The 26327-nt window shown below is 39.5% G+C and overlaps 1 protein-coding gene across 1 annotated transcript; it reads right to left on the bottom strand.

Annotated features, from left to right (window-relative positions):
- lmo1 (LIM domain only 1) lies at positions 1-25580 on the bottom strand. The gene is made up of 4 exons (XM_055154955.1): positions 24724-25580; positions 11805-12018; positions 3604-3729; positions 1-478 (listed from the first exon to the last, which is right to left on the bottom strand). Exons 1-4 carry the CDS (start codon positions 24743-24745, stop codon positions 373-375), a joined length of 468 nt encoding a protein of 155 aa, XP_055010930.1. The 5' UTR covers positions 24746-25580; the 3' UTR covers positions 1-372.
- Between the last annotated feature and the right edge of the window lie 747 nt (positions 25581-26327).

The following is a 26327-nucleotide window of genomic DNA, read 5'->3' as shown; positions in this document are numbered from 1 at the left end:
AACATTTAAGAATCTTTTAATTCACACTAGTAATAAAATTGCATTACATTTCATAAAATAAAGTTCCAGTTTATATATACAGAGAAAACTGACTGTACATACCCTCCAGTGACCCTAGTCAGAAAGAATAAAACAAATCTTAAACAAACTTCACAAAAACATACAAGCAATACGGTGCTCAGCAAAGCAGGCACAACTGTACATCGAAATTAGTAACTGCTCAGTGTTGGGGTGTGGGAGGGGCCAAAACATTTACAATAGAGTCCTCAGGGACCGATAAAGGGCTCTTCTCCAAAAGTATTGCAGGCAAGCAGACCAACGCTTGTCTATTCCAAGTGCAGCACGATGAGTGGAGAGTGGAGTGTGGTCCCACTATTGCACCTGTGTCTCGAAGCTCCCGTTCAGCTGACCCTCCTCATAGTCCATTTGACACAAAATCATGTTGTTCTTTAGGAAAAACTTGTCGCCCACACAAAACCTGTCCACACACAAAACAAGTCAAGAGATAATTAGAAAACTCAAAATGATTGGCAATATGACAAGCTCTTCTCCAGCAGCACAGTTTATTAGTTTTTCATAAAACAAGTTAGTTTATTTTATTTTAGCTGAATTTAGGAGTTTTTGTTCCTTACAAATGTCAGAGTTTTGTTAAGTTTAAGTTGTTGTTTTTTTTTTTCAAACAAAAAATGCAGTTTATGCACATACAGTACATACATGAGCTGGTGTGTCTGGTCCACAAATAATAAAATGCCACAAAAACAATATTGCATCACCCTAATCTTTGACCACTATAAAGTTTACTATTTAATGTTTGAGAATATGCACTTTTTAAACTGGAAAAACATACTTAATTAAGACCCTTTTGACTTTCCCTTACTGCAGTGGCCAAAGCTAATTATGTATTGGTTATTTCTTTATTGATTTAGCGCAGGATTTTTTATACACTAGGTAGAGTTTATTTCCTATATTAGCTTTATATTGCCTTTTTTACATAGATTGACTGAAATAATAATATGACTATTCTTGGACACAGCAGTAAGAAAACATTATGATGCTTTTATGAGATTTGGCTGGAGTCTGATGTACCTAATAAAACGGCCATCAGGTGTAGCTCTCCAGAATCTCTCCCAGCACCTATTGAGGATGTAATTATGTAAGTAGGTTAAAGTGTGGATATCAGACTATAGCAGTGTCACCTGTAATGTGTAATAATGCAGCAATAGTCAGTAGCACGTGTGCACAGATGAGCCCTGGCTTGTGGTCTGAGTGGAGAGGAGAGGTACACTCATGATTCCCTTACAGCAGGTGCTCACTATGGAAACTGGATGCGGCCCGCACAAGGTTAATGGGCTTGTGCTGTGTGAGAGAGCAGGGTCACAGCACCCCTGACAGCCATGCTCCCCGCTGCACCCATTACTGACACCACATTAATGGTAAAAAGCAATATTTGGATATGTCAGATTCACTGTATTTCACATCATACCATCATAGGTCTAAAACAATGTGCTACAGTGAGAAGACTAGGGCTGTAGTGTGTTGTCACAATACAACCCCAAAACTCAATTTCATACTGTAAGAAAATGATTTGATACTTGATACCACAATGAGCAGTTTTTAGGTGTTACCAGGTGGAGTAACAAGAGTTGTGATATAAGTACAGACCTTTCATTTGTCAGTTTTAAGTGATTTTTTTTCAGTATTGATCGTAGACTGTATAAAGAAGTGGACTAAGGGAGTGTGACATCACCCTAAGCGCTCAATTCCAGTCAAATGAAGCTCACAATGCTAGCGGATATAGGAGCGGAGTTCCTTATTAGGAATAGGAATTTGTTTACGGACAAAACAGTGACATTAAAACACTAGGATCATATAGAGTGGGTTAATATAAACATTTTAAAACCAAAATGATGAGGTTAACAGCAGCAGTTACAGAGAGAGGGGGGTGACAATTTTTCAATGTAAAGTCAATTGGAGCCAGAGTTGATGGAGCTGGAAGCATGTCCATGTTCATTTCCTATTTGTAACACGGCAGCCAGCAGATTAGCTATGTCCATTTATATATACAGCCTCTGGTATTGATACATGCTCCAGTGTAGGTTCAATAATAGTTTGTCTGGTTATCCATTTTTGTTGACAGCTAGATAAGTGCATATATCTGATTCATAAATTCAATTGTGATTTGACAGTTGTATCAATATTTCAATATAATTACAACATGTCTAATGATTTATTACATTATTTTTCTCAAGGAGTCATGTAAAATTAGGCTACTGACCACTTTATTAGGTGCACCAGTTCCAGTGCTTTTTTAAAATACATGAGTCTCACACAATGAATTCAGCCATATGTCGAAGTTCCCACAAGAATGAGGAGAAAGCAAATGTGTGTGTGTGTGTGTGTGTGTGTGAATGTGCCGTGGCCTGGTCTTTCAGAAATCGCTGATCTACTGAGATTCTTACACCATAAAAAGATGTAACCAGCAGTTTTGGGAAGATGATAGAAAGGAAACTCCAAAAGCAACTCGCTACAAATAAGATCTGCAGGAAAACATCATTTAAAAAGCTCCAATCTCATTGAGTTAGTGGCATGAAATTGAAGTATTAAAGTATTGAAGTAGTAACACAGGTGTACTTAATAAAGTGGCAAATCTTGTATTAAGTCACATAGGTTAGTATAAACTCATACTAATGCAGTATTTTCATTAGTTAATTAATACTTCATTATTTACTCAATAGTCGAGGGAGAGGAGATTGATCTTCAACAATATATCAATGATTTAGTTATTATCAATATAATAACTAAAAACAATACACAGATAGTCATTTTGAAGGGTTATGAAATAGAAAGTGGACTTTTGTGTTATCAGTACATACATTATTGAGTGTTACTTAAACCTTAACCATACCTGTAAATAAATCTGATTGTCATTATTGCTGTCGTTATCACATTCTATAGATCAGTAATATTTAATACAGAAAGGAAGGCAGATTTTCTGTAATATAGTAGGTTGTAGCCCCCAGAAACTCCCATGAATGGAAATTGTTAGGTTTAACATTTGTGTAATTTTTCCTTTTGAATGTTTCTTATGAAAATACAACATGAGTAATACGATAAACTGGCTCTTGCCCCCAATTGAATGTATGACATCTTCAGTTCCCAGAATCTGAAAACAACATACTGGGATAATCTTGCTTATAAGTTTTATATGACTTTTTATATGACTTTTTTTATTTGGATAATCAAAAGGTACTGATATATTGCCAAGCCCCAATGTAATTATTAAGTATACAGTTTTTGTCTGTTAGTTTAAGTGGAATGCCTTTTCACACATGTAGGTGGGTCTGTAGTTTTATAGTGTGTTTTGTAGTTCCTCCGACACTTAAAAACATGAGCTCATTTAACACCCGCTCAACTGATTTAAACATGGCCAAACTTCTGTCCATAGATGTAGATAGAAACCCATGTTGAATAATTACAACAAGAGCTTTCACAAAACAGGAAGATATGTTTTTACAGACAAACCCCATCCAAATATTTGAGCGACTGGATATTTTGTGTTTATGATTTTCTAACAAGGCAGTGTTTTTGGATTTCCTTTCTTACCTCTGGTTACAAAGCTGACAGGCAAAACAGTCCAAATGGTAAACATTATCTCGGGCTCTCATCACCATTTCAAAGGCGGGGATGAGTTTACTGCAGGCTGCACAGTTCCCTGTTGTACCGAAGAGCCTGAAAGACACACACATACACACACCGATTAACCCTGCACGCTCCCATTGCCTTCATACAATAAAAGAGTGCACAAAATATAGTGGAAAAGCTTAACAACGTCTGAACATAGAAAATGTAGCAATGTAGCACAAATATTTCCGTAGTAGGTATTACTGTTAATGAGTTGTTAAGACACAGAGCTTAATTTTCCACTAATGGCCTAATTAAAATGATCACATGGGTTTAATCTCCTTCAAAGGCTTGTCTGAGCACGCTGCAAATTCAGAAACATTTGTGCAAAACCGGTGAGTTCACGGGTCTATCTGCAGAATTCAAACAGTGAGCCTTAAATGAGCCATAGGGAATCAGTAATTGTGCCAGTCCCATGTTTGGATAAATAGAATGGACAAACTGTTCAGACACAGTAAGCTTAATATGACTCCACAGTTGTAATTATAAATATAAATTAATGCACCACTACAAGTCAAAAGTTTGGACACAAAAGTTTCAACATTTCATATACACTGAGAAGACCAAGACAAATATATAAATGAAGTAAGATATATGGAATTATGTAACAAAGTTATGTTACTTTTTTCAAAGTAGCCACACTATGCTTTGTTAGAAAGTTATATATTTATTTTTCTTATCTACATAATTCCTTATATGTTGCTTCATATATCTGATGTCTGCTGTATGTATATAAAATGTAAAATGTAATCAAAATAAAGCTGTGCTAAAGGTTCAGCCTGACAGTCAGCATATGCGAGAATAATGTTGTGATTTAATCTCATTACTCATATAAAGCCCTACACATTCTGATACTTTTCACCACAGAGATTGGAGTCTACTGCTCTTTATGCATCCCAATTTTCTTGCTTCTAACATAATAACAAAACTTTGACCGTAGGCCTAAAATACATCACCAGGTGTCAAAAAGAAAAAGCACACAAAAAAAGACAACCTAATTTTGTCTCAGTAATTATCAAGCAATTTTCAAATGGTAGAAAGCAAGATTTATATGACAAGAGATGTGCTTTATTCAGTTTGAGAATAACATATTTGGAATTTTAAGCAGTTCTGCCAATCGTACATTTACATTTATATATATTATTATAGACAGCATTTTGAGAACAGCCTTGTTTTGAAAAAGGGCCATAACCTATCAGCTCGTGCTATCCAAACAATTTGTTCCCCAAACTTGTAGGGCTCCGACTGAGTTGCACAGTGCTGATATGGTGCCTCGTTTGTGCCTGTCCCATTCAGTTGTATTTCACCTTGTTAAAGAAAAGCGTCTATCCAGCAGCTCTGCGTCTAATTAGGGTCTGTGCCCAGTGGAGTCAGGGCGACAGAGACACAGGAGCAGGGCTGTTATGTTCCATGAGAGAGATTCACAGGGTTTTAACACACACACTGTTCTCTAGTTACTCTTATAATAAAACACTGCTGTTCACATGCACCGGACACCTGCCACCCAATGAGCTCTCGCAATATAAGATGTTTCTTACACAGTAAAGAGACATTTTAAACACAAAACATAACGCTGTATATGTTGTAATAACCAAGTTTTGGCAACTATATTACCCTTGACATGATTCCCTGAATTTAACACTTTATTATCAAGTCAACATTTTATGAGTCTTATTTAAAGGTCTAATATTACGCAAAATTGACTGTTGTGCTTTTTAAGTCATGTTATAATGGTAATCAAAACATCAAAAACATACCTGGAGTTTTGTTTTGCTTCATTCACACATGTTTGAGTAATCCTTTATTGTTAGGCTGTCATCTCCAAAGTTCAAAATGCTCTGTTACACCTTGTGATGTCATGAAGTGGTGGTTTTCAAGTGAACAGCTCCGTTTACTTTTAGTTCAGTAGAGATTGGCAATTCCAGGGCTGAAATCTTCCAAATGATTCTAGTGAAGGTGTATGGAGCTTAAAAACACTGTTTTACTACATGATCACAAGGTGGAACCAAGTGTTTTCTGTTTTATATAAGAACAGAGTCTAAATATTTGTGTTTCGAACATGTGTGAATGAAACAAAACACAGGTATGTTTTTGCTGAGAAAACAGCATTACAACATAGATCAGGAAATGGTATAAAAAAGGGCTAATATGAGCCCTTTAAAATACAGAACAGTGGTGGAATTTTCCATGCTATATGCCCTTTATCGTCATCTATGTATGTATATTATTTTTGTTCTAGTAAATATATATTTTTATTTATGTTAATTCATGCTAATATTCAGCTGATCTCCAGATTCTCCAAAACACCTCAAAAACACTTTCTGGATGAATTCACACTTGTTGTGGTTTGGTTCTGTTTTAAACTCAGTTTAGTCCTGATGTAAACTTGTTTTTATCCTGTGCTAGTCCTGATTTAGTCCTCATTTAATTCTGGCTTTACTTTAGTCCTGGTTTAGTTCCCAATTCTGGCGTGGTATCCGTGCACCTTATCTTATTCAATATATCCCATTCACACAATTATACCTTCCTCATACAATATAGAGGATACTTTGCAGGTTGCTGGCCAGTGATTCTTTGGTGTCCATATCAGGTCAAGTTAAAGGGCACTCGTGGCTCCCTCTAGTTGCTGTAGCGATCGCAGCACAGGCTCTCGCTCAGTGTGACATGCACACACCTGTTACAGCCCCACTGCTCCCCGGATGATTGTTACATCTCCATTACACCTGCTGGGAGGTGGACATGAGTGTACTTGATCTATACAGCTGGTGAATACACTCGGTGGGGAGGCCCAGCGTGCTCTTTCACTAATGTCTGCCCTCGGCCCAAGCAGAGTGCGACACCTGTGGATAGGTTTCCCTTTTCAGCTCTGTGTCCCTCATGACCTAATACAGCCGAGAGAAATGTACCAGGGGATGACCTTTACTACTCACAGATATACACTGCATTGTGAAAGAGGCAGGATTGTTACAAAAATTGGAAGATTTGTGTTTATTGCTTCAAAAGTCTTGTTTGGGGGAAAAAAGAAAAAATTAGAAGAAAAAGTCACACTTCATTTTACACAACACATGGTACATTCTACCTATAAATATACTCTGTGATTACATGTAATTATATTGTATGGGCTAGAGCTGGATGCTTTTGGTTGCATGTTACTGATGTTAGTATGTTGTCTTGTTCTTAATGAGGTGGATATAGGCCTATGTGTCTATTGTAAAGTGTTACTAATGTTGGAACATTTCTGCAATGATTCCTGAATCACTAATTTCAATGGCAGCAGCTTTGTAAACAACTTCAATATGTAATTGACTTTGAATGTCCATCCAAAGACGCGCTCTATGCTCCCTGGTTACTGCCTATTCCCTTTTAAAAGAGTTAGTGGATCCTTACATCATAAACCCAGCCACTTCACCTGTTTTGACCTCATTTAATTTATCTGTTTTTCATATCACAGGCACACATTTGGCTCTGAGATGAGGCCTTTGTTCTGCCTTTATTAAAACATGAATGTGGAATGAACAAAGTGCCTGTGAATGGGACGTTCACACACTTCTTTAGCCAACGGTGGATTGGCCTGGGTTATAATGTGGCACCCGCGTTCAGCTTAATTGGGCTCCTTGTGCTAAGAGCAGATTACAGCTGCAGAGAACTGTTCAAAGACATTACGATCTTCTCTGTCACAGTCTATGAGGCTAAAGGCAACCTAAGACAAAGTGCGCCAATGTCTCAAGCCTCATAACTTACGTACAGGTCAGCTTTTATACCTTGTCCTTGTGCTAAGAAAGAAACACTAAACTTACTAAACAAAGCTTTTTGACCACCACCACCAGCCGAGTGTTATTAAAATAATATAGCTCTGATATATGAGAAGGCAGTTTATTTTAGCTTTTTGGTCTCTGTGGACGTTGGAGCTCCAAAAATGTATGATTGCACACATGTAAATGACTAAAACAAGGTATTAATGAAGGACTATATAAGTTAAAAATGTATTTCACTGCAAACAGGACCCACACGATAAGAGCTGCTATTTTGAGAGAAGCTAAACTATTACATTTTAGTGTTATATTTTAACTCATCACCTTGCCTATCATGCATTTAAAATTTAAATTGACCCATTTTATGTATAGGTTAACAATACTGAACAAATTAGAGCACCACCAATGATCAGTGCTAATTCCAACGTAGCCACCACGTAGTATTGCATGTTTTTCTCATTTTGTACAACTCTACCCCACATGAAGGCTTGTGTTGAGAGCCTTTTATCAGAATACATGTATTGTAGAAGCAGGCTTTTAGCATAACACAATAATATAAAACACAGTGTGACATGGTGGCTTTAAAGAGAGCAGGGAGAGAAACAGAACTCCATTAATTCATTTCATTTAGCTGACGTTTTTGATTGAATGGGCTATTTTGTGCTGAATTCCCAGGTATTGTTCTGACATATGTCATGTATTGTGAGAGTGCACTGGCTCATGCACTTCAATTTCCATGGCCATTAGGATTAAAGGAATCAATATTCTCTGACCCAAAGTGAAACAAAATCAACACCGCCACCATTTCTCACTAGTAAAAAAGTATGGATATAACCAAGCTTTTTGCTACTATTATTTTGGGCACAAAGGCTGAAAATTGTTTTCCTGACAGCAAAGTCAAGTGTAAAAAACATATGAATGGTTGAACTGGTTGACTGATTCTAAATAATTTGAAGGATACAACAATAAATGTGTAAGTCCATGTCAAGAATAATACATACAAATAGACATATCATATTTCAATCTGTCTTAAAGGTGACCTATGTAACTTTTCTGGTTGGGGTCCATCACCTGCTAATTTTAATTGAGAAGTTATTGCTTGGACTAGGATATTTCACAGTATAGCATTAAACTTTTCTTCATTGCCATTATTGTAACAGTTGTTTTTATAGCTTAAAAATACATTGAAAAACATGTATTCTTAGTTTGATCAGGATCGTCTCTTCACAGATATGACCTGTAACTTGGCCTGGTGGCATCACATGCTTGTCTCCACGAAGATAGATAGCAAATGGATGAATCTCCACTGGAAAAGATACATAGTGCACCTTTAAAGCTAATAGAAAAAAATAATATCATAGTTGTTAAAACTACTGTAATAATATAAAGCACAAACGTATATGTTGTATTGTCCTAATTTTTTCGCAGTAAAAACACCTAATAAATAAGTTTAATGGTGTACCACGGAGCATTTCAAGCAAAGTAATATCTTCTTCATGTAGCTAAGCGGCACTCAAGAAAAGTTACACAGAGCACAAACTTGAGCACAAAAGCTGACAACTGTAGTAGGAGACTTTACCACTTTGTTTCAGAAGGAATCTAAATAATTTCAGTCACTGTGCACCTTACATGTATGTATGGGTAAATCTTTTATTATTCAGGGGAAGGCATATCTACAATGGACTTTGAGAGGATTGCGCGACTTGTTTTGAAGCACCACTGAACGGCAACTCTATAAAGTATTCCTCCCTTTCTGTTATTGAGTTATTACAATGGGTTTTTAGAGAAACCATGGTCTTCTTTAGTTCTTTCAACTCGGAGCTTTGCAGACTTCAAACCCTCCCAGCTCTCTGGTGTATCACGTGGAGCGGTGCAGCTGAGATGGGCCGGGCTGCGCCTCTTGAAGTTTTCTACCTGTTCCCAGTGCTCTTTGAGGAGTCCCCGTATGCCGTGGGTTTGTCAGATTTCATAAAAGGCTAAGCTGTTAATGCATGCATCCAGTGGTTCGACCTTCACCAACTGTTGTGTCTTTTTGAAAGTGCTAACCGGAGTGTTTAGATCCCTCATGCCCGACCAAGAAGGGAGACGGAGCAACTTTTTCACTTAAATGTAGTACACACAGGATGCACTAGAAAGGCAGACACATTCAGAGGGTGCAAACATCTTTGTCTTTATATATACACCATCTTTCAACATTTCAAAGTCCCATGGCCTTTGACCTAATAAGTGGCACCCCTGGGATATACAGTTTGTAGTCTATATTGTTAAAAATTGAAATATATTTGACCAATATTGCACACTCTTTTGTTTATGCAATAAATGTTATGTAAGATCTTATTTAAAAATTGAATATCTTAAAACTAAACCACAAAACTAATTGAAAAGAACAACAACATTTTTGCAATATGCTATGTCAGCTAAGTATAACTAAACTGCATCTAATTCCCTGCATGTATTTAATGATGTGATGGCTAATTCAGTGAACACATTTAACTTAATTACAGCAGGTGAACTTATCTGTCCTACAGCAAAAAAAAAAAAAAAAAAAAAAACTACATCCAGCTGTGGTGGGAGACTGCATCACCTACTTTCAAACACTCCTCTCTGTTCGCGAGGCAAGGTTTTTAATTTGTTCCATAATAGAATTCATCTCAAGCATCTCTAGCCATTAAGTGCGCTGCATTTGTGGTGAGCTGAAGAGCAGGCGAGTGGGATGGATTTCATTAGGCAGTAGGGGCCACCACAGATGCACAAAGCTTTCTCTGCCTCTCCTATTTAGTCCTATTTTAGATATTGTAAATTCTGATTATAGACGTCATTCTGTCCCTGACCCCCTGGTCCCTCTGTCCTAATGTAGAAATTGTCTCTGCTCTAGTTTGACACTTAATGCTCAGGGGTGGGGGCAGCTCTTTCTGAACATATTCTACCATGTGAAAGTCTTGGCTTCATCATTTTTGCTTTGTGGTGGTCATTTGCCCATTTATTATTACCTCATCTGCTCTGCGTGGCCCTGCAGGGTGCAGGACCAGGTCGGAGTGGACCTCTCACTGCATCTTAAAAGCATTAACGGTGGGTGGGAGCTGATGGATGGTAATGGCCACCTCAACACAACGTCCCTAAGCGCCTCTCAAGTGGGATACCACTCCTTTTAGGTCACACACAGAGAGATGGGCGATGTGAAATGTCATAGACATCCATAAGTTAAATCATCTGCACTCAGGTCTGTAATACACACTTTGGATAAGATTTAATGGGGTAGGTCTGTTCTACAGTGACACAGTGATTTCAGTTTTTGAAGTGATAGGGTAATTATTATTTGTTGTTTTAACTACATCCTGAGTGTTACAATTGCACATGAGACATGAGTTATTTAAATGATGAAAAACTTAACAATGGTCACGCCACATTTTAATTGATCTATATTATGTAATTAATCCACCTTGTAGTCTGTTCCACAAAAAAATAGGCACAAACTAGTTCTGAACCAACTGAATACATCAAGTGGAAGAGACACAGAGCTGGAAGAGAGGGAAGAAGGTGGGGGTTCGAATTATAGGGGTGCGGGGGCTTAGGGCAGTGGCATCGCTAAGTCGTCCCCGAGGGACTTCTCTCTCAGATAAATGCTCAGATCTCATTGGGAATGTGACTTAACGCCCAGGAAATGGTCATGTTTAATTTAACAAGCAGATGGTAGGGGCATCTGAAAAGGGGACCACAAAAATCTACAGAAGCAACACTGAACTGTCCCTCACTGCCAGCCGAAACAGGTACATATAAACACACAAGAAGACAGAAATAAAGAGAAAAACATAATTGAATAAACATTATCCAAACATGTCCGGAGTGCTGTCTCTGCTCTAATGTAAGTCTTAATGGACTTGCATTTTCCATGTACTTAGTATGAGCAACAATACAGGATTGAACCACAGTGGTCTTTGTAGCTATAGAATTGGTTCACAGTTGGACTATACAGTACTTTTACAGCAAATGCACTTGCTCTGTAAAGAAATGAATCACATAATGATTTCTCAGAAACATCTGATGGAAGGGCTGCTGTGCACTAAACTGACAAACAGGAACACACTCCACTGAGACATTTGTACTGTACATTTTGAACAGTTGTAGCTCAATTCAGTAGCAGCATGATGCATGTTGTGATGGGTTTCTTGTCATAAAGTAGACAGTTCTAAAACACTTCTGTTTCTGCTTTGGGAATACATCAGTAAATAAAGTGTTTTAGTTATTGAGACAGCAGACGTTTTAGAGCTCTCCAATGAAAGGTACCTAAAACATACATGCGATCTTTGTGATGGCAGGAGGTCACATAAGCACCTGAGTGGTCTCTGGCTGTGCGAGCGTGCATGTGCTTACCTCAGGTAGTCCCTGCGACACAGGATGAGGTTGGCTTTGGTGTACAGGGTGGAGCCCACCTCCCCCAGGCGGCAGTCGCAGCAGGCACATTTCAGGCAGTCCTCGTGCCAGTATTTGTCCAGGGCCTTGAGCAGGTAGCGGTCTTTAATCTTGCGATTGCAGCCAGCACATCCCTTCTGTTTCCCTTTGGGCTGGACGGAGAGCATGGGCACACCTGTAGTGATAAGAGACAAACAGCCATGCGTGATTTACGGCCAGGGACACCAGTGACTTTTCATGTTCTCTTTTTGATAAGCTCCTGCTTCTTCAGGCATCTCAGGACGTGCACGCTCACGGCCACAGTGCAGCGCCTCGCCTGCTTCATATGCATTAAAGAAAACACTCTTCCATGTAGATAGGCACACGGGTCACATTGGACCATGCAGTCCTGACTTACCTGTTCCACTAGAACATGCTGTAATACAAAAGTTACATGATCAGTGGCAGGCAGCCTCTAAAGAGCCTGTCCTGAGTATACACAAGATAAGAGCACAATGCTTATTCTGCTTACTGTAATATTTACAGCATGCTGTGCACTACATTAGTTACCTACCATTTCATCAAAGCCATTTCACTCAACTGTCCACAGCTGTAAAAGCTCCTCATGGGCTTTGTTTGGTATAGATTAACATTAACCTTTTAAAAAGCCTCTGACCACAAAAACGCTGCTACCAGACCCCAGTGAGATATGTTATGGCCTAAGTGCCTTTTAGCATACACTCAGTGTGCTCCATGCACTCACAGTGGGACTCACTCAGGCTAACACACACACACACACACACACACACTCTCTGAGCATTACAGCCTTCCTCCTTTTACACTTATCTGTACTCATGTGTCTGCAACCAGCAAACCTAAGTTACCAAACTCGCAAATTGCTTTGCTGTCACACAGGTCCCCTTTAAGTGCGCCTTTTAGCCTCCTAAAGGACAAATAAAGTCCATTTAATAACTGCACTAAACACTAATAGTCTATGTGTGGTTGACATTTGTGTTTGGACTAAAAGCCCCCCTCAGGCCACTGCTGGTAGAGGCTGGGGCGCAGCGCTCCCCTCTGAAGCACTAACAGGTCTGCCACAGCTGAAAGCACAAGACAACAGCTCTTAAGACACTCTCTCACACACTGAGCTATTGATCCGGCTAAAAGAACACACAGTGGACGCCACTTGCCACTCTACTTTCAAAACACATTTCTCCCTCTCTTTCACTCAGAAGAAAATACAACTAACTGGACACTTTGCATGGCAGGGGGTGACGCCATGTTTAGTGAGTGTGGGCATCCATAAAAGAGCTTTGGTCGGAAAGTAATGCTGAATAATAAGTTGAAATGTCACTACTGTAACCTCACACTGCACATTACAGTCTGTCTCTATTTTGTCCAATGCCCATAAAAACATTTACTTTCAACAGCTAGTTTATTAATAACTTTGTGTTTACCTTTGTCACTGTATCATGTAGTGTGAGTCAAATACTTTGGAACAAGCCTGCTTGTATTTTCAGTAATAAAAACCTGCTCCACTCTGGACTGGTCTTCTCTGTTTGCCCTGTCAACTTCATTCACTTCCACAAAGCTCACACGATCCTTGCACTTCTTTCAAACACAAGCACATACTTTCCCTGACACACTTAAATGGACCAGCAAAGTGCCTTATTGGATCCAGATTTTCATATTTTTGTTCAGCATATCAATAATGTTACATAATTAGCATTTTGCCCTGTTAAGAAAGAAGTGGAAGAAATCGCAGAGCTTGTTAGTCAAATTTATGGCTTTGTTTTATATGTCAGTGCATGCTCGGCTGGTGTTAAGCAATCTTATTTCTTTATCAGGAGCGAGAAGGAGAGGCTAATTGGTGCGGTGTGTGTGATGGGAGCTATCAATTAGTGTTTGTGCCAGCCCTCCAGCTCGCTCACCCTAGCCCTCAAAAACAGGCCCCTGGAAGCTTGTGCATTAGGATCACAAAACCTGCTATAAATACCAATGTTGAGCGTAAATGAAGGTAAAAAGCCTGGAATTTAAGGCAGCGCGGCTAAGGACAGACTGCTCTACCTGCATTTCATGGCTTGTTAGGGGAGCTCTCTGCAGGTATGCCAACAGTGCTCTGCTGACAGCCTTCCACAGAACTAAAAACACTCTTAATGAGGAGAGAGAGGAGAGGGCTATATGTGTGTCTGTATACATGTGTACGGGCAAGTGCTGGCACAGAGAGAAGGAAAAGAGTGGCTGTGATTCCCCTGAGGATCACAAAAACCTTTAATTTGCCTTTTATGACACCTAATTAGTTATTGGACTCAAAATCTTTGCTTTAAATAAGAGAACTAATTATACAAAAAGGTCGCTCTCCCACCTCCGGAGAACCATTCCTAATTGGTCAAGACCACCAGTCACTGCATGCTCCTTAAACATATCACGTGTGTGTTTTACATCAAGTTTGAAAAGGCCAAAGCTTAACCTATCCCAGAATAACAGCAGCCTGGGTTTGGAGGCACACTTTCCTTAAAGCCCTGCTCAGCATCATTAAAATGACACACACGCTGCCTCCTACAGTCCAGCCGCGGCATTGTGTTTGCTGGTAGTTTGACATTTATTTCTTCTTGCATATGTCCTGCTCCTTCAGGCCTGACTGTTGGAAAGAAACATCTCAATAAACAAGGAAGTAAAACTGTAGTCATTGCAGGGAACAAACATGTTTTGATCTCTTCTACCAAAGCCGCCTGCAGCAAACAGATTCAAGAGTAGTGTTTCGAGACACAGCTGAACAAAAAGCAGAAGTAAGGTAAATGTAGTTTCAATTCCCCAACGCCTAAAGACATTTCAGTGCACCTGTCAGCGGCTCTTAGCACAGTGTGAAGGGGACAGGACTCCTTGTGTTCACCACCTCGCTCCAAAAAAGAAGCTGCGTATTATAAGAGGAAGCAGCATCCACTTAATCCGATCCATTTAACAGATACAAGTGGCGCTGACCTTCCAGTGTCATTCGGTGTCACCAAAGGCCTGTCCTGTCCACATCACAGACCAGCCTCCAACAGGGGTTAGACATTTTAGCCCTCAAAGTGAAGGAAACAGCACTTGTCCTGCCAAACATCCTTGGTGAGAGTGAATTTAATTTGCCATTAGCGCCAGTGTGTAAAGTGCTGTCATCGGCCTCTTCCTCGATCCATCAACATTCTCACAGATGCTATCGCCCAGAATATGTACAGTTCTGCTCAGACCAAGGAGTCTGTCAGAGCATGTAGTTCCCATTATAGAGATAGCATCCACTTTTTGTGCAGCCCCATTTAGACTTCCATCTTTACAGCTATCAAACTTCACACGACTTGGCTGTAACCCTTTTTGATCTTAAAGGATTAAAAGCAAATACATTCTGGAGCACTCAGGAAAGTGTTTAAGAGTAGAGAGATGCAAAGATCACATAGGCGTCTACAAATACTTCCAATAAGGTTTTCCAAGTATGTGAGAATTCAATACAAAATTATATCAAAATGCCAATGACTACATGAATTTAAAGGTGAGGTATATAACTTTTCAAGTGGATGGTCTGCCATCTGCTTGTCTCCATGGAGAGGTTGCCCAGAATGTTCCCACAGTATGGCATTAAATGTACTGATCTCCATAACAACATGCAGATGGTGCCACCAGGGCAAGTTCCAAGTCAGATCAGTGGACAGTGGACCCCACTCACAGTATAATGCCTAATTTTCTACATATTTTTGGGCTGAACTGCATAAATACAATTACAAAAAAAAAAGAAGTACATCATTTTAATGTGACGCTGTGGAACCTTCCAGACAAAGTTACATAGTGCACCTGTTTAAAAAATAAAAGTCTATCCTGATATATCTGGATGTACAAGCAACATCTCTACCTTTGGCCCATCTATGTTCAAAGTGTTGGCAAGTGTGTTAAAATCAAAGACACTACTTTTAACATTCCGCCATCTGTCACAACCTACGGCCTTGTCGCACACTAAAGCCCAATCCTCTGTTTTACTAAAGGTATCATGATAAACTAAAAGCCCTGATGGCCTGAAGAGACATTGACTGGTAGTAAGGTGATCCTGAAGCTCTTCCTGACACATGTAGAGACAGCAGGCTGCTCAGACTGGGACAGCTGCAGCAAACAAAGACCAAGCACTCTGCTAAGGAACAAATGACCCAAAATAGAATAAAATAAACGCCCTAAAGAAAAGATTGGTCAGTATAGTCTTTCCCATTTTGATGTGTATGTGAACGGATGCATGATTCATGATTTGGCATACATTTTAGGACGTTCTTTTGCAACCAGAGGCATATGTTGTGATTAAAATAAAGTTAGAACCGTGGGTTTGGTTACTTGCCCAGGGACACAAAAACAGTATGCACCAATTAGGCAAGGTTCAATCCAGCAACCATGTTTAACTACAAAAAGCTCTATTTCTGTAGTATAGGTCTTGTTTGTTTCAACACCAGAGGGTAGTAGTAGTAGTGGTAATTGTATAACGGCACTTGAGCCTACACAGAGCCCTAACTGTAAATACTGTGGCAATTTCATAAAAGGTGTCCCTGGGCCAAGGTGTCTGTACACAAAAGCTAATAAGACCTAATGCAGATGTCTCTCTGTGTATAAATCAAGCCATTTCATTCAGCTTCCGTCATCGCTGTATTTGAGCCCATTGACATGATTCTCTATTGCCAAGACAAAATACAAGACATCTGGTTATAATAATAAGAGCTGGAGTGCTCATGGCAGCTGAAAGCCTGCTGATGAGTTTATGCTGAATGATAAGCAAAATTTCACATGAAAATTGTGGCCAAATATATTAGTGTATTTGTGAGGACAACTAGAAAGCATATTTTTGTTCAAAATATTACTCCAACATAGGCACAGAGAAGTAAAAAAGCAGTGAGCAGAACAAAGTTTAGACAGGATAATTGCTTACTAACCAGTCAGGTTGATGGTTTCATTATACTGACTTTGGGCAAGACACCTCACCAACTGAGACTGTATAAATGTATAACAGACAGCAAGTTTCTGTCACCATAAGAGGCTGAGAAGGGAATGAATAAGGCACAGCATTGTAATAACACTTAATTATCTCAGTAGAATGCCAAAATATTTTATGCTATTACTATTGAAAAAACAATCAAACCATCAAACCCAGTTTTGGTAAAGTTTGTGGATTTCAAATAACTGAAAGGATAATTTATATTACAATGCCATGAAGTAGATTTTAGAATATTTTCTTTGTGTAAGAGCCCCATGTCACTGTAGTGCTACATTTCCAGATGGCTGTGCATGAATGGCACGGTCTGTTCGGTGATTCTGGGCCTATACTCCAGCTCTGATTATGACATAATTAACACCCACAGTCAGAGTGAGGGAGCAGACAGCGCTGGTGCAGGACGAGGAGGGGACCACTCGCACTCATTAACAAGATGCACTCTCTCTCTAAGTTTTTGCAGCTTGCAGTGGCTAATAAGGCCCGGTGAAACGCTGGCCAGCCCATTCCCTTACATTGACCCTGGCACTGTGCGGGGATAAGGGAGGGTTTTGTCTCCTGGAATAATTGCTCTTTTCACATGTTACAAGTGTCCTGACCCCCACAGTCGGTAGGCAGCCACTTTCCCTGCCATAATTACTGCTGATCCGCTCCAAATGAGTGGTCCGTATTAGGGCCTGCAATAACACTGGCTCAGCTTCAAGCGCAGCATAGGCATATAGGGAGTCTCAGTAGAACAGCAATGCCTTTTCTAGCAGCCCTCGGTCATTTCCATCACGTCAGAGGGGCATTGCTAACACTTGAAGTCAGCACCAAGCCCTGGGCACTTTTTTTTCTAATACAGGAGTGAATAGTGAGCTCCCGGTGTTCTCCCTCTCTCCCTACCCTCTCGCTGTGGTTTGGCTTCCAGACACTATCCCAATTAACGGCAAACTTCATTAGGGTGTTTTTCCACACTTTTCAACCCCCTATTATTTTTAATTTATTCACATGGGGTTAATTAAAAGAAATGTATCACAGAGATATGCAACAGCTTTCTAATTAAATTCATTGCCGCTTTTTTGTGAGACATGAAAACTGGCAGAGTTTTCCAAATTATTACAGAAGGAGACTTGTTCCAATGCTTGAGTTCTCAGTAGTGGGCTAGGATTAGAGCTCGCAAGGTAAGCTGTCAATGGAGGGAAAAGTAGGAATTCAAATGGAGAGATGAGGAACTGCAGGAGTAATGAAAAGGAAGAGGAAAACAAACATGACAATTCATGGTTTTATAGTGCAAGGTCATGCTGTAAAATTAAGCTAAAAGCAAAAACAGTATGGTCATAAAGTTAGCTATAGCATAAGTCGCTGCATACTGCTAACAGAGAGTGAAGAGCTTTATCAGTGTGCCATGTGTTAGAATATACATAACCATAAATCATTATTATGGTTATGCGCAATAGGTTATTAGATTAAATGTCAATTTATGTGCAATCAATACAATCAGTCTCACACCCCTTAACCCACAGTCCAAATATGTACATTAAAAATAGCACATGATTAAACTCATGTTGGCATCTTTAACCAGTGATAAGATGAATACCGATGTGTGAATATTTACTAAGGATGTAATGATATCCAAATCTCAAGGTATGATATTTTCTCAATATGCATCTCACGGTACAATATTTATTATGATATTATGTGGAGGCTAACAAAATTGTGAATATGGTACTTTTTCCTCTTAAAATGTTTTGACAAATCTTAATTCAAAGAACTAAGACTTAAAAGTGCTTAGAATTGCTATTTCTTCATGTATTTTGCACCAAAATGGAGCAAAGGATCATGGTCAATGTAGTTCCTTCTGTTTTTTTTTTAGCTACTGTTGCACCATAACAATGAATTTAAGCAGAGAAACTTGTGATTTGACTTTTGGCGACACAATATCACGATATTTTGATTACTGTTACACCCCTAACATTTACACATATTAACAGATCTTTTCAGTTATGGTATAAATAAAGTTTGCAGATGTTGTTTTCTGTTGCCTATAAGCAGTGATTTAATGCATTTTCTTATTGTGTTGTATAATTATTATTTTTTTACCATGCAGTCTGCTTTTCTTCACCTGAAAGACCAGATCCATCAACTTTTCAGACGAGCAAATGGATGTGGTACCATCAACCAATCAAAAACAAGCATAGCTCTGGACCCGTCCTGTAACCTGCCATTCTACTATTTTGTCTTAAGTGCCGACTGTCAATAGCCTTTAAAGGTAAGTGGATCTTTCATCTGAGACGTAGAGAAAATCCATCTTTCCTAAACTTTTACAGTCAAAGCAATCTTATCTGGCACTTCTTCTTGATTCCTGACAATAAAAAAATTGAACCATTAGACCTGTCACAGCCACTTTCCGCACCATCCGGAACAGAGTAATGCGCAAACACTTTTATGTTCACATTAAAAATGCATTTGAAGAGAAATAAATGGTAGCCCTCGAAACTTTCTGTCACTCATGAGGTCAGGAAGTGATGTACTAAAATCCCCCCACTCTCGGGCAATTACTGCGCACTTATTATTTCAAAAGGATATGCCAGGAGACAGGTGTGCCATTCAAGGTCCTTAGTGTGTGAAAATGGAGGGGCAGAAGAAGGAACAGCAGAGCACTGTGCACTGTGTGAAGCTCTTTAATCTTGAATAATGCAAATTCTCCACAGGGGGAGAGTTATTTGACAGCATGGGCCTCTAATGTCATTCAGCACCCACTCCCACTCCTGATGGGACCAATCATCAGAAAGGTGAGTTTGGTGCACACAGATTTGGGACTTCCAGGATTTGGGGTTGTTTTGTAAAGTTAATGATGATGTTGTTCAATTGACAACTGTTTCTATGTTTAGACTGCATATTAAATATTGTGTTAACTACTGCCTATTTGGGAGACCAAAAGCTAATACACATCACATTATCAATATAGCCATTGCCCCATACCAAAATCGCCGTCAGCCAGGCCCTGGTCAAAAGTCAATGGGTGCATAAGGCATATTGTACTCATTGAGTACAATATGCCTTATGCCTCATTGAGTTGCAAACTGTACTCTTCTGTGCTGGTGGTACTAGTATACATAGGACAAGTATGTAACATGCTGATGCCACACTTTTGTAGTGCATTCAAAAATAGTAGATAGAGAATTTACCACTGACAACTGGACAACCACATGATAAAATGATAGCCTCAGATGACGTGATAACATCATCACTGTCAAGTAGAGGAGTACAGTAGAAGTAGACGATGGGGGTAAGTTTGGTTGTTAAAGTAAGGAGTGTATAAAATGTGTTCTCATGGGTCCATTAGAACAACTCTTATATCCTCATGTGAAGTTTAACACCACAAGAGTCATTCATGTCAACAGTTTAAAAGGTTTAAGGTCTTTGGAAAATTTAAAATAAATAAATGAATAGTAATTACAGAGGCCAGCCAGTAGTTACATTTACGTAAACTTCAGAGTCATGTTAGTCATTTAGCTCATTTTGTTTCTAGTTTCATGAAAACACATTATCACTATTCACTGATTTAATTTAAATTTAATAATCCGAAAGCTAGATGCTTTGAAAATAAATTAACTTCTAATTACAGCTTCAGTTACCTGCTTAAATGTGATTTAGTGAAGGCCAACATGTTTTGTTATAAGGTGCTTTTTACTCAAGTGAAAGAATGCATAAGCCCTTTCTATTTACTAACAACAAAAGAAAATGTCAGGAAAGAATAGAGCACCTGCCCTTTGATTATTATAAACCATGTGGTAGGCTTTCTCCTATAATAACATCACAGACTTAAACTAGTGTGAACTCAGCAGCAGCCCCTAGAGGTCATATTCCTCCACATATCCATAGAGCTACAGCACTTAATTTGAAACAGAAAACATTAGAGTCCTTTTGAAACATTTGTAATAGTCTATAATACTCACACTTGACTTATCAGGAAATAATGTTATATTGTATTTATGATGTATATTAAAGAAAAGCACACTTTTTAGAATTGATGTGTATGTCTCACCCCTCATCTATTCTAAAGACATCAGTATAATCAATAAGATCAGCTATGCCTTCTGTGGATGCATACAAGGATCTAGAAAATGAATAGAAATAGATACATTTACGTGACTTGACTAAGACTAAGTCAAAGATGCACAAAACACAGTATCACGAGATTTGTTGAACTATTGTCTGTTAATGACAAGGTTGATCATATCTTGTTGGAACTCACTAATCTGGAGATACAAGAGTTACTCTGCATACTCCTGACGGGAAAAAAATAAATTGAGAAAACTGAATGTTGCTACACGTGGATCTTTAACAAGGGTAAAATACACAAATATATTCAGTAATAATATAACCAGCAATTATGCTTAATTCTCTTCAGCCTGGCATCAACAGCTGGCTTCGCCTTGCACAAGTTTTTAGCAGGACAAGTTGAACAATATTTTCATACAAGCAAACAGCAGTGGACACCAAGAGTATACTTACAGAAAATGTTGCATAAGCGGCTGCGTAAGGGTTGTGTGGATTTTGTTATTAACTCAAATAATTCTCAACTTGACACCTCCAATTTCACATAGACTGACTTTGTTTTACTAGGCTGAAAATGAGTTATGTAAAAGAATCACAATATCAACAATAGTTTTAAAGTGCGGAGGTGACTATTCCCACTGTATAAATGTGTATTGACACGAGGGGCATGAGACTTGAGGCTAACACAGAGATGGTCTTATGTAGTGGAGTGTATAAGCAGGTTTGTGCACCACTGCATTTACATATAGAACACAGGAGCGCGGTGGCTAACACGTGTCTGTTAAGTCTCTATTCAGAGCCTTTGAATCTGACAGAGAATATGCTAAATGATAGGCTCCACACGTCTTGGCACTAACAGATGTAAAACGATGAGCGCTGATAGGGATCTGAGGGTTTAGCGGTGACAGACAAAATTGTCTCTGGTGAAAATTGTGCATTTGTATGATCAGATTAGATGGAATTAAACACACACTACTCGACATGTGAAAATGGGATTTTGAGCTCATTTTGTCCTTGTTTAGCTAAAGGGAAGCGTGAGAACAGCCCTGCTAACAATTATGTGGATAACTGCATCAATGTGCAACAGACTTTTAGTACGGCTACAAAATCGTAATTGTAATATCAACAAGATCACAAGCTCACTGTGGGGGTAAACAATAATATTTACACGTAACTTTTTTGGAGAGAGGGAAAAGCGTGAGTTTAGCCGCCAGTAGTGCATAATGTGCAAGACTAACTAAAACATGCCCTAGTTCTGGGATAAATGCTCTTGCTATCCAATATACGAAACCTCATTACATATTCTGAGTGACGTTAGTATCTTTATAAACAATTCTCTGAACAAAAAAGTTATCTGGATTCTCCTTGACCTACTGACCTTTTCATGAATTTGCTCAAATAATGAAAATGCCACATTGTAATTGGAACATCTCTGTAAAACTGTTTATAGCAGCCTTGATTTATTTGTTGTTTATTTAAATGATCTCTATCTCATTTCCTCTTAATTTTGATGTCTTTGTTGTGTGCAGATACAGAGTAAATCAAACTTTTGAGCAGTGCTGCCACAATAACTATAAAAAGGAAAGTAAGAAAACTGCAGCAGAGGTCTAAAATAAAACTCCAGTGACATTCGGAACATCAAATGAAGCAATGTGGTTTGTAATATTGCTGGAGCCTAGAGCACAAAAACCAGACGTAATTTCAATATTTGAAATAGGCAAGTTTAATTTTGCGGTAAGAGCAAAGCAATAAGCTAAGAAAAATAGCAAATAGAGGAGAGCAAATTGCATTCCTTCAGAAATGCGAACGGACTTAAGGAACATATAAAAGTAATCTCCAACTGGAAATTACAAATCAACCGTCAGAAACCAAATAACTGAAAAGAAATATTACTGTCCACTTTCTAAATCAATATAACGTCGCTACGAGATAGTATTTCCATGGTAACGCCGGTAAAGAATGAAGCAATTCCTATTATTTCAAAATAAAAATCGCAGCCCGGAGCACAAGTTTTATTACACAGGCGACAGATCAGCGTCTGCATTCATTTGAGGCGGTGCTTTTCAATCACATGTTTTATGAATGTACAAATTTTACTGGACAGGAAGATAACAGGGTCATAAATTAGCAAGCAAAGGTAACTCCAAATTTATCAGTAGCTTGGGGATTTTTTCATTCACTCACACTCAGATTTCCTCCTCCTGCCTCTGTGGTTAGGGCAAGAAATAAAATAAGGAATGTGAACGTTGACTTTTAAAACGAGTCATTAAAGTAATATAGAATAGACAAAAGACACTGATTGTTTTGGTGAATGAAAATAAAGGCAAAAGGACAGAACTGAGGCATATAAAATTATAAAAGAGGTTACACGTATTTTGTAGTTCATTAGAGTGTTTTAGATGTTATTTTGGAAAACGCTAAGACATTAATTGAGCCTTACTGTTTGCAAACAAGCCTTATTGCGTTCATTACATATGTCTCAGTAGACTTAAAGTAATTGTAACCCCTTTAATATGGAAACTTGGTTCAATAGCATGATGTATAAACAGGAATTGTGCACTGACCAACTAAAACAGTGAGTGAACACCTCTCTGCCGTATTTGTGCACGCACTAAGTGGATACATTAGACCAGAAGCCTTGAATTGACAAGACTATAACTTTACTACCAATAAACACTAAGAGGGGCAGAGTGGAGGAAAAGACAGGATCCAAGCAGCTCTGTTGTTGAGCTAGAGACCAGCCACTAAAGGGTTAGGCTTTTAGGCAATGAGCAGCAGGTGATCTAAGCTTTTCTGCAAGTCCTAATGCTCCTAAAAGCCACTCTCCCTGGTTCTGTAATTGGGCATCAGTAGTTAATGTAGTATTGACTGCATTACATGCTCCTGTGCATCCCCTCCCGCTAATGCCATTTGCATCACCTTGTACATTTACCATATTGCTTGGCCAATAACTGTTAAAAGCAATCTGAATCATGAATCATATGGGTAACTTAGAGCCAGACAGACATCTGAAAGAGAAGAGCATTTACAGTTGAGTTAATTTGGATACATTAGCAGCACAGACATACCAATTTATGTCTATACCACAAATCTTTTATGGCTATTAGATGTGTAAGTTGGAGAGGACGCTCTATTGAGACATGTTAGTTATTAAATGTCAAACACTGGCCATAAGTGCAGCTTTTAGTTTGGAAAAATACACCCCCTAAAATGTCTTTCCTTAAAAGGAGGCAAAAAGATATGGCTTTTATGCTTATGGAGGTTGTCACAGTGCGTGGCAGCAGGTGGTCTAGATTTCAGTGTAACAGCAGGCTCTTAGGGAAGTGTTAGAAACGGAGAATGACTGTAATTCAGAGCCTTTTAGCGTTGTAGAGCCTCTCCATTTGAATATTAAATCTTCCATAATGCACACACACGACCCGCTAAACGCACTGCACAACTCCACATCAGCCTAATCCAAAATGGGACGTCATTAGTGGCGAGTTTGATTTAAATTAAAATTAATTAGATTGCCTCGCCCATTAACCTAAATACATTGCGAGAGATAATAAGTAATGCAAGGAGGCCTATTTGGATAGAGGGGGAGTGATGGGACTCAGGCAAATGGTCCTTGCGCTGCCCATAATTTGCAATCAAGTTAAAAGCAGTGCTGTCCTCTCCCATCCCGTAGTGATGTCAAAAGCTGCCCGTGAACTTTACAAAAGACGTAGAAGAAGAAGCGAGGGAAAAGAAAACACATGCACCACACAGTCAAACTGAACTCACGTGAGACCACTGTGCCTAAAACACGTAAAAATGTGCTAAAATGTGCTAAAATGTCAGTGCGCCTCCACGTGTCCACTGTCACGGTGCGTTACTCACCCTCTTCCTTGTCCAGCACCATCGTCCTGAGGAACGAGGAGTCCTTCCCCGGGCGATCCGTGGTCCTCTCGCTCCGCTCTACGCTGCTCCTGGAAATGGCTTTGAAACGCGCGGCTGGCTGACTACTAGACTACGCCTCGATCAGCCAACCAACACCGAGGAAAAATGTAAAGATCTGGCGTGTGCACGTTTTCCCTTCCTCTTACTATCAACAATAATTCATGCGATAGATCTAGAGCGACGCACGCCACGGAACGAACCCTGGCGAAGTCAAACACACAGCCGTATAACCGCGCTGCTGGCTCTTGATCAATTCCATGCGAGTGAAAAAGAAAAGGCAAAACAATGTAAAGCGATATAAATGTAGCTACAACAGTGTCGGCGGCGCGCGGACGCAACAGACTCAAACGACTCTCTCGCAGTTAATTCGCTGCTCTCTGGTTCTCATTTGCTCCCGAACAGCCAACTGTACTCACAACAAATCCAATTGCAAATGTGACAAGTGCTAAAAGCGTGTGTCTCCTTCCCTCTTTCGTCCTGCTCTATGTGTTCGCCCGTGCTACTGCTGCCACTGCTGCTGCTGCTACTGAATAAATGTGCGCAGTTTCCACCGAGCCTCGGATTCCCCTGTTAATTAAATCAATTCATTATGCTCAGATCTGATTAGCAGCCCTTCCCCCCTCTTTGAATCAATTATTCAATACACAAACATAATTGCTTGTGCCAGAGGTGTCTAAGTATTAGCTTATTTAACTCCAAGGACACTAATTACCCCTAGGGCAAGGGAACTTTTCTCATTAATTCTGACAAAACACAAAAGCACAGCTAAGGGAAAGCGTGTGCGTAACGTGTGTGTCTTCCTGACAGTCTATGCGCGCGTGCAGGAGAGGTGGTGGCGCGCGCATATGCACTAATAGCTTGTATTGACGCACGAGCAGTGAGCGTGCATGTGAGGGAGAGCGATTGGAGAGAGAGCGGCATAGAGAAAGAGTGATGCTGGTCCACCAGTTGGAGTAAACATAAAATACAAGCGCAGTTTTTTTTTCCTAGCGACTTTTTGGTTGAATTTAATAGAAATAGAATCTAATTGCGGTCTGTTGAGCAGTTAATTAGTGTCCAGACCCAGTTATCATACGCGGCGCAGATAAACAGTCGTTTCAAAAGAGACAGCACAACAGATGGGCTGCGTTTTTGATTAGTGGCGAGATAGAAAGGTTCTCTTTCGAATCTGGTAATATAATTGTTGCCTGTTATTGCCAAGATGAAAGTGTTTCTGTTCCATGGTGCAGCCCTAAATAGCACCACTTTCACTTGCCCTGCGGAGACTGTTAACCAATTAAGGGTGAGATCCAACAAAGATTAGCCATTTAGGAGAGTGGAGAGGAGTGGAGAGAAGCTACAGTGATGCGGGTTCATCAGCCGCCAGCAGGCTGTCTGGCTGGTGTGAGCTTACTCAGTCTGTCCCTGCCTTCTGTCACTGTGTGCACCACATATTTGAGTCCTACATTATCATTAGTGCTACTTATCCAAAGCATTGCCCCTACATGGTAACTCATAACATCTGACTGTTAGACATGCCGTTTTCCTTTACACAAATCAACTCA

Source organism: Boleophthalmus pectinirostris, unplaced genomic scaffold (genome assembly GCF_026225935.1).
Source record: "Boleophthalmus pectinirostris isolate CB_2022bp ecotype Guang Dong unplaced genomic scaffold, ASM2622593v1 HiC_scaffold_19, whole genome shotgun sequence".
In the NCBI taxonomy this organism is placed as follows: Eukaryota; Metazoa; Chordata; class Actinopteri; order Gobiiformes; family Gobiidae; genus Boleophthalmus; species Boleophthalmus pectinirostris.
The sequence above is the reverse complement of the archived record's forward strand: the minus strand, read 5'-3'. Positions and strand labels throughout refer to the sequence as shown.